Raw genomic sequence first — 10033 nt, 5'->3', positions numbered from 1 at the left:
ATTGCATTACTTGTCTCCTAGTATTTAGTCCTCACAATAAAAGCAGTTTACAGTCATCATCATCATCATCATCATCATCTATTCTATAGCAAAGGTAACCGTTGTCCAAATATTATTACAATTTATGAAATTGTCAATCTATGCTGTAGGCATGTCTTCCAGCATTTTCGTTCCTCGTACGTTTGTAAGACCTTCGTTCTAGGCTGGAATCCTCCTTTCTGCTCTGTAACACTAATGTCTTAAGCGGTGACAATTCTCCTTCTGTTCTCTACTGCAGAAAACGCAACAACGCTAGAAAAGCGGGACCTTTTGAATGAGCTTAAAATTATGGTCACAGTTGGTGAACATTCAAATGTTGTAAGTCTCATCGGGGCCTGTACAAGGAATGGTGAGTAGTGGACATTTCTAGTAGTCATTTTAAAACTTGATTTCAGTAGACGTAGAATGGATTTGAATGAGAATTTTTTTTTACCTTTCATAGTATCTTCAAGGGTGAGGTTTACTTTGCAAGGCCAGTTAAACAGTTCTAATAATGTGTCCGCAACGCTGGGTGACATGGGAAGGGAATTTTAAGTAAAAAAACAAACAAATAAAATAACAAAATAACGACTTAGTAGTGTCTTCTGTCCATCTATGTTGGATGAAGTTCGACCAGTTTGTTAGATCTCATGAACAGGCCTCGCGCTCAAGTCACAAGGCTTTTGGTTATCAATGTAGAAGAGTTCTTTAAAGGGAAGGTCAGTGTTTCCAGGCTATCACCAAACAATGTATTTAAATGAAATTATTATATAATCATTTTTTTTTTCATCAGAGCCAATACTAGTGATCGTCCGACTGGCAGAAAATGGCTGCTTGTTGAGTCACCTTAGGAAAAATCGAGAACGTCAATACATCAATTTTAAAGCGGAGAGCGCCGTACATTTCACGTCCGTCGATAAAATCACGATTGCTAGAGATGTGGCCAATGGGATGTTACACCTGTCAAACAAAAAAGTAAAAATATATATATTTTTTGTATTTTACATTTCCCTTAACACCCATTTTTATGCAAACTATACATGGTTTCGCATCCGTCATCATCATCAGTATCACCATCATCATTATCATCATTATCGTCATCATCATCATCATCATCATCATCATCATCATCATCTATCATCATCATCCATCATCATCATCATCATCATCATAAGGAGCAGCAGCATCAGCATTAGCGTCATCATCATCATTTATAATGGTCATCATTAGATAATAACATTAGTCGACCCCATTCTCTATAAGTTGTTTCAAGGCGGTGATCAACACTTAGTCGCGACATAAAATATAAACGTATTTGAACTCGTTTTGTTTCAGTGTGTGCACCGTGACCTTGCGGCCCGGAATGTGTTGCTTGGCAAGAATAACGTTGCTATGGTTTCTGATTTTGGTCTGTCGCGTGACGTGTATGAAAGTGGCGAATACGAAAACACATCTGGGGTAGGATTAAATAACTATTATTAATGGCACTTAAATCGATTGCTATCGTCTACCAGCTCCTCAGCTTCATTCGTCTTTTACTTTCTGCTTCTTATATCTTTTACTTAAAGGGAATGCTACCTGTTCGATGGATGGCCATCGAGTCTCTAGAGGATTACATCTACACTACCCAGACTGACGTGTAAGTTATCCTGCTTTTCAATCTCACAGTCATTATTTAAAACTTCCTGGCATCCGTCTGTCTAGGTGGAAAATGGAATCAGCGCCATGGTTTAGTCAGTGGTTAAGTTGTAGCGCCTGCTGTGGCTGTTCAGCCCGATTCCAGATCGGCAGGCTATGTTGAAGGTTAATGTTCCGTGCTTAGCTATGTGGGTATTGATGCTGCCCTCAGCCGTCTGCGCTCTCTCCTCTGTTGCCACTGCTCCCCTCTTTTCTCCTAACACGCCTGACTGTCTGGCTTGACAGCAAGCCTCCAGTGACTTCGATCTGCTGCCACTGCTTTTCAACCTGCAAGGTTGATATTGCCTGCCTTCAGATATCGTTGACAAAGGTCTTTGAAACGAAAGGTAGGCCTTCCTGTAGGTCTAGTTCCAGTTGCAAGCTCACCTTTGAGTATGCCCTTAGGAATTCTCCCGTCCTGTCCCGTCCCAATTAAGCCGTCTCTGACGAACGAGGTCAACATACTAGGTACTCCCACCTGTGCTAGGTCATCCTTGTTTGTGACTCGGTCTTGCCAGCTGATGCTTAAAATCCTTCTGAGGCAGTGCGGGTGGAGGGCGTTGAGTCTGCCTTCTAGGTGGCCGGAGTGGAGGGTCCAGGTCTCTCTACCTTAGAGCAGCTTGCTAAGCACGCAGGCCTGGTTTACCTTAACATGGTAGTGCTGCTGCTTTACTAATACGTTTGTGTTGTTCAGTGTTTAGGGAGATCAGAGGTTATTTGAACTTGAAAATGCAACAAATGTAAACTGCATGCATACCCATTGCTCTATGACAACTTTTGTCATCTTTCCTGCAAAGTTCATGTTTTGTCTTGTCTCGTAATGTACAGTGTACATCGGGTACGCAGGCTTTTTAATTTCCGCGTATGTAACCGCGTTTTGGTGTGCTAATGTCATGGAGTCAAATCACCGCTCTCGAAGCTATGCTTTCTACACGTAGTTTTCAAATACTACAGGAACTTGCAGAAACGCGAAATAAAATAACAATCAAAAGGCATTGAGTTAATTTAGACAGAGGTTGTGTTTTTTGTGCCTTGTACTGGCGGAGACAAGCGAAAACATAAGCAGGGAAATATTGCCCCGGGACGATAACATTTACTCACTTTCTTCTGTCTTTTTCCAGCCTATTTATCTAAGTCCCTTCTTAGGCCCTTCGGAGGGGGGCGGGGATTTACATTGACTGGTGCATTAGTGACATCCTTCTCACAGAGACGCAGCAGTACATTTCATCACGAGGTTTTGTCCAGCTAAACATTTTTTAACGTGTAGTTGATTATTATTAGAGCCTGTGGTTTCCTTAGAGTTTCTGCTTATTTTGTATAGATTCGGTGCAGTATAGACATGAAAACTTAATTTTTTTTTATTCTCTTTCTCTCTCTTAAGATGGTCATTTGGAGTTGTGCTGTGGGAAATAGAGTCTGGAGGTAGAAACAAGACTAAATTCAACAAACATTTATTAGGAAAAACTGATTACGGATCTGTGCTTCCGCGCAATTGATCGATGTCCTTTGTTTTCCTACACATATCGGTCCCCAGATCAACCTCTAGTCCATTATAGATTTGAAATTTAAGGCTACACGATAACAGTTATGATATGCATGATGAAATTTTTACAAGGCGAAAGGTGAAAGGCAAAATTACTGCTAATGGTAGAATAGGCCCTTTTAAAGTTATAAATGGAAACAGGCTAAATTCGACCTTGTTTTCTTACCGTAAATACTCTATTAAGCCCCCCAGTCTCAAATAGGCCCCCTCCTTCTAATAAGCACCCCCATCCTTTTCACTGGAAAACGTTAATAAGCCCCTCTTCTCAATTAAGCCCCCCTCCGCTCCCCTAATTATTCTTCACTAATAAATGAGAGACCGTATTAATAAATTATGACTGTAAAACTTCGTGTAGACTGATCTGGGATGGATAATTTACCAATTGACTTTACGTTCGGATTTGATTCTGATCCTCGGCTGAATGACTTCCAACCTTCTTGTTCTTGAGCTTCTCCATTTTGTATTCTAGATCTTTATGGAGAACTGATAACATCGTATTTTCTAAATTAAATAAGCCCCCTATCAAATAATCCCCCCGTCTCTATTAACCACCTTAAAATGGATTTGAAATAAATAAGTCCGGGGGGGGGGGAGGCTTAATAGAGGATTTACGGTATGTAGATTATGTTTCACTTTCCATAAAAAAATAATAATAAATTTAAAAAACGAAAAACCAAAGGTTTGTATCAAAACAAAGTCAACCTAAGTCTCACATTCACTCAAAGGCTAGGGTACTAATCCGAGAACTGTAAAATGCTGGGACTATAGTGATTTTCAACATTATTTCATATAATAATTATAAATTGTAATAATTTCTGGCCTCGTTAGCATGTGCAAAATTCAAAATAATTGTTACCTTCAAACGAGACCAGAAAGGCTCCTGATACATATAAACGAATAAATAAATTGGCCGCCAGTTGTGAAAGAGGTCTATTGCAATTATGACTAGTATGCCAGTGAACGTAATTAAACTGTCTTACGATAGTAAAAAAAAAGGAAGAAAAAAAATAGAAGAAGAAGAAGATAAAAACGAATTCTTTAAATAATTATTAATTAAGTAAATCACACTTCTAATATATACTACCACAACAAAACTGTCCTTAAGTAACTAAAACATTTAAAGTAAATTTGTCTTTTCGGATAACACATTTCCATTAAAAAAATGTTTTAAAAGGATTTATTTCTATGTGTAAAAGATGTACAGTTGAAATAAGTCTGTCTCATCATAGGCGCAAATTAAATTAACGACGCTGACTATAATATTATCAACACTGCCACTCACCAAGATAAGGTGAAGCGTGATAGAAACCGTTAAGGCAAAGAAAAATTTGAAAAAGCGAAAAAAAGTAAAATAAAATAAGAAACTGACATCACTTCATATCCGCTATAAAATTGCTCATCTAATGTGTCTTTGTTATAACTAAAAGCGCCGGGTTCTTGACCCTCTCAAGCACATGTTTGCAGATCTCAAAATTTCAACACTAAAGCGTGTTCTTAACCAAGTCATTGTGGATGCATAATCTTCTCCAGTTTTAAGCGGGAGTTTGCTCCCTAGATTTTTTTAGAAAAAGTTGGCTTTCAGTACCCATACTACCATTTTATAACAACAACAACAACAACAATAATAATGATAATAATACTTATTAATAAATAAAGCCTGGGCAGCTGAAATAAGTTGCCCGTGGGTGGATAATCGTGGAAAGAAGGATGAGAAGAAGACAGCCAAGTACGGTTATCTTTCTGTATTATTGTAGGTTTTTTTTTTTTTTTTTTTGATTTTGCCCTTGCAACATTCCATAACACAGTCCGTTTTTCAGGGTAGTTTAGTTCCTTGTAGGCCACACGCTGTGCACCCTACATGATTAACAGTTTGCATTCTTACGTTTTATACTGCATAATAACATTAATAATAATAATAATGATAATGTTCTTTTATGGCCTTCCCAATTAACAATTGTCAGAACTATGTCCATTTTTTTTTCACTTGTTTTTTGTCTTTTTATTTTTTTCTGTTTTAGGAAGAAAGCCATATTCCGGTTTGGGAGGCATAGAGATTGTGGACTTTTTGAAGTCCGGAAAGAGGTTACAACAACCGGATGGTTGCTCAGATGAGATGTAAGTTGGGTCGAGATATTTCCACCAATCTCTAGTAATCTATTTATCGATACCTTATTACAGGAAATTATGTTAACGCTCCATAAAATTAAGGTATTTTAAATTAACGCAAAATAAATTAACACGAACTTGGTGGAAAACGACTTTCAAATGAAGTGAATAAACGCAGAAGTGAGGGTAACATTTTAAAATAAAGGAATTTAATAAAACGTTTTAAAAAAATAAAACTTGAGACAACAAAAACAAAGTTAAACGAATAATCTGAAATCAAAACTTTTTTTTCGTGGTGCTTTCCCTAAACGTACGAAGGGGGTCAAGCGAAAAAAATCTGGCCGCTTCAAGGGTTAGTTCCTCACAGTTTAGCTCGATGGTAGATCTCCACCCTAATACCATATTTTTAGTGTCAAGAATGCCAGATGTGTATCCGTGTATATGTGAATCATTTACACTGTGGAGTTACCGGATAAAGTGGGCGACTAATTAAATACTCTTATTGCTGAGTGCTTAGACTGACATGCGCCTCTGAAGTGAGTTAAAACAACCCACCCCATGAGCCGTGGTTACATGCAGCTGATACCAGATAGCTGCAAGCTGAGAGAGATAAACTCAGATTGTACTGGAGGCGCAGAATACGAATAGTGATGAATGATGGACTGCTTTTAGGACTATCCGTAACAAGATTAAGGTTTAAGGTAGTTATTGGTAAACCAAAGAGGTCCTTTTTTATAACGGTCTTCTCCTCAAAACGCCCTAAAGAGGTATGGAGGGTCGTCCATCGTCTGTTAACCTAAGTAACAGTCCCCTAATAGCCGATCCAGATCAGCTCAATATGTACTCCATCGCTACTAACGAAAAGACACTGGCTACCACCATAACCAAAGCACCCACAACAATCATTTAAGTTATGTCACGTAAATTTGTAGGAAATACACTACCTCCGCGCAGACTGCTCAACCGGTGTCGATCAAATACCTGTTAAATTTGTTGTCAGTAATTAAGGGAGCATATTGCCGGTCCTCTCCCTCACATTATCGATACCTGTATCACCTCTTCGACGTTTCCTGGAGCATAGAAAACTGCTCGGCCTTCACCCATCCCAAAGACGGACCACCGACAGAACGTCAACGTTTACAGCCCAGTGTCCTACTGGCTCTTACAAAAGCGATTGAACGGTTAGTGCTAAAACAATTAATTTCCTACATTGATGAGTTTTATTTATTGGCACTAAGTATATCTGGTTTTCGCAAGGGCCACTCTTGACTACAAAAACTGCGCTGCTAGGTATTTGCGATTATCTCCTGCCAGCTATGAAGAGGGGTGAAGTCAGGTTGATGTTTTTTTAGGCAAGATATTCTAAAGCTTTTGACACAGACAGTATTAACCAAGGTGTACACTTTAGGTTTTTTACATGTCTTGAATGCAATGCTTGGACTACGGTCGATTACCTCTCTGATCGCAGCTACTTCGTTGAAATGGATGACAAGACCTCATCGATCGAGACTGTACTGTTTGGTGTCCCACAGGGCTCAATACTTGGACCTTTTATGTTCAACCTATATATATCTGATTTTCAAAAGCACATTAAGTGTCGTTGCTACCAGTACGCAGACGATGCAACTTTCTTTGTTCACTCAAAGACCAAGGACGCAATATCTCGTCTGGTGGATTCCTCATCCTAATCAAACCTCGCATTGAATGAAGCTAAAACAAAGTGGATGCTTGTTTCCACTTATTAGATGTCTCGAGCTCACGCGTTACAGGATTATTATCCAGTTATGAGCTGCAACGGGAAGCTAATAGAACGTGTCACCACAGCTCAGATACTGCGGGGTCAACATAAACGAACATCTAACATTGGTTGACCTCGTAACCTCACTTCTTTCATCCAAACGCGACTTAGATTAACGGGAATTTTTGAATTCACGTTAATTTCATGAAGCTTTAACCTATTTTTTTACAATAAAGCTAAAGTAATTCGTCTTATTATCTTAATGGCCAAAAGGCAGTGACTGGCGTTTAAAAGTGATTAGTAGAAAGGAGAAAGAAAGTGATACGCGACTGAAAACTCTGACAATAACTGGCGGTTTATTATATTTTATCATCATATCATTTATTTATATATCCATTGTGTTTGGACGTGTCTTAGAACTGCCTTTTGTCAAACTTAATGAAACTTTGATTTCTTTGTAGATATCAGATAATGACCTCGTGCTGGAACTTAAAACCCTCAAAACGACCAACATTTCAGGATCTTGTGACGTCACTTGAGCAAGAGTTGGAAAAGAGAGGAGCAAGTACTCATACGTAGATGAATCGTAAAACTAAAACATTGTAGAAGGTAAGCAGTGTCGTCGTCGTTCACAGGGCGCTGTTCACCCCTTTGAACGTGGGAGGAGAAATGTATAAGGAAAGAAAAAAACAACCTGGTAATTGCAGATGTATGGGGATGTAGAGGGAAGGAGTGGATAGAGGGTTTAAACCCTCGCCCCATTACATTATCTGTCTGACCAGAGAAACTCCTAGAATTTAATCCTTTGAAACTGGTTTTATCATAATATCGCATAAATTTTCGATGAATTCAGGATATAGAGGCTGCTTAGTTCTGCGGATATTTTCCAAATAGCAGATGTATTCTAGCTGTTTTTGCCATGATTTTTTGCCTTTCAACTTATTTGATCTAGGGGTTTACGAGCTGTACGTATATATCATCACAGGAGGGGCGAACAGTGACAGTCTTAAGCAGCAACTTATAGACCTACAGTTTAAAATTTCTGGTTTCACCCCTGTTAGTTCTTATCACCTGACAACTCCAACCTTGTTTGTATCTGCTTCCATTACTGGTCTAAACTGTCTTATTTAGAAGGCCAAATATAAGTAGTTTTTGACCTTTAAAATCGATTAGTAAAACAAAGAAGAAAAATGTTCCTAGGCATCGTTCTGACACGCTTTTTTCTCTTTTTCAGCAGTATATATTCAAGAATAAAGCGGAAGACTATAAACAGTTAACAGGGCCTAAACATTTTATTATTTTACCTGACAAGCATTGTGAAATGATCACATTTAAACTTTCCTGACTCAGTCGATTTATTCAAGATCCCGGATGCAGACAAGCCGTTTTGAAAGGGACACATAGAGGCCGGCCTTCAAAACAATTTTTTGCTAAGTCTTTGGCCTAGTCAGAAATCAGCATCAGTTAAACTCTCGCCGAATAGATTTGACTGCTGATAACTACTTTTCGAGGCCAGAGACTCGTAAACGCCCACATCAAAGCTCGCAATATGATGCCTTTACGTCTCAAGCCCGAGATCAGTGTTTCATCCGTTTAACCAAAATGAGACGAAATTTACGGTAACATATTGGACGACGGCCGACTTTGCCAACCGTGAGGCTTGATGATGCCTTCCGGAAAAGTTTGCTCAGGCGGCCAGAAAAAGTTAACCGACCACGAAAAACAACTTCTACCGCGCCTGCTGATTTCAAATGTATTATAGTGTTTTATGACATGGAAAAGAATGAGAAATGATGTAGGGGACGGGGGGGGGGGGGGGGGGGTAGGGAAAGATGTAAACAGGATTAAAACACATGTTTCTTTATTTATTTGGTCTATACTGCAGCTAATGTTAGGAGTTTTTTGCACTGAAAACATAACAAAAAAAGATGGCCAACTACTGAACAAGCCTCGAATAAGACTGTTGCTAAAAAATGCTGGAGGTACCTTTTTGCAAATCCAGACGGATGTATATACAAACTCAGTGATCTTGGTGATTTAAGCGATCTGATAGGTTCGCTAGCTCGGACTATTTAAAAAATAGGAACCTCCTGGTGAGTAGATAATGTGTGAACTCGGTGTTTTCCGCAGTGTTTTAGAGAACGATCTTTTAAAAGTCAACAAAATCCTAGGGTTGACTTTTTTCAAGGCAAGAAAAAGACTTGCATTGGAAGGATTCAAAACGGCGTTTTTTCTATTAACTGTAGCTGAGTTCTGGGCTCGATGGATTGTTTACAGCTCCCGTTTATTCGCATAGGAGGAGCCGTTTCCTAACAAGCAAATTCGGCCCAAACATCGAAGTTTATTTATGACAAACAAATTTGAAAGCAAATGTTTGCAAAAATTCTACGTTTCAAGTAAATAGGAAAAAGAATAATACAGGAAGACGACGTCTCTCCAGCAACCGAGCCACCATTTTTGTCAGCACTTCATGCGAAGAACGACACAACAAACCCTTTTGGCTATAAACTTGGCGAGTCAACAGAAAACAACAAAGCTCTACTTTTCTTCTCAGGTAAGGAGACTAAACTTTTAACGGTTCCATTTAAGCCATTACGCTATTGTTTGCAAAGTGATAAACTTGTGAATTGCCATGTTTGAAAATTCTGCAAAGATCTATTTTTTAACTTGCGCGTGATTTAATCCGTCAATCAAACCGTACTTGTTAATAGTTTCCTCTCTGATTTTGTTGAGATCACTTGGTGTGTATATACTAAACAATTGTTTCAATCTCGGTGAGTGGCTTTAGGAACATTTACCTTCGCGCCTCGGTAAATATTTGGCCACTATTCACGTCCATTTCAAAGAATAATTGCTAAATATATGTATTTAGTATATACTAAAACCGTGGATAGTGTTTTTCGCGCGCTCTGATTGGCTACTCAATCAGTGAATATCCTGCACTATTCACT

At 38.8% G+C, this 10033-nt stretch overlaps 1 protein-coding gene across 1 annotated transcript in view; it reads left to right on the top strand.

The window, feature by feature from the left end:
- The window catches only part of LOC140946891 (fibroblast growth factor receptor 3-like), a 9088-nt gene extending 1408 nt beyond the window's left edge, over window positions 1-7680 (top strand). The window contains exons 4-10 of the mRNA XM_073395998.1: window positions 278-388; window positions 812-993; window positions 1354-1476; window positions 1587-1657; window positions 3077-3117; window positions 5257-5353; window positions 7544-7680. Coding sequence (XP_073252099.1) covers window positions 278-388; window positions 812-993; window positions 1354-1476; window positions 1587-1657; window positions 3077-3117; window positions 5257-5353; window positions 7544-7661 — 743 coding nt within the window. The 3' untranslated portion in view covers window positions 7662-7680. The remainder of the gene's footprint in view (window positions 1-277; window positions 389-811; window positions 994-1353; window positions 1477-1586; window positions 1658-3076; window positions 3118-5256; window positions 5354-7543) is intronic.
- The last annotated feature ends 2353 nt before the right edge of the window (window positions 7681-10033 follow it).

Source organism: Porites lutea, chromosome 8 (assembly GCF_958299795.1).
Source record: "Porites lutea chromosome 8, jaPorLute2.1, whole genome shotgun sequence".
NCBI classification, from domain to species: domain Eukaryota; kingdom Metazoa; phylum Cnidaria; class Anthozoa; order Scleractinia; family Poritidae; genus Porites; species Porites lutea.
Note: the sequence above shows the minus strand (reverse complement) of the source record. Positions and strands in the feature narration are given on the sequence as shown.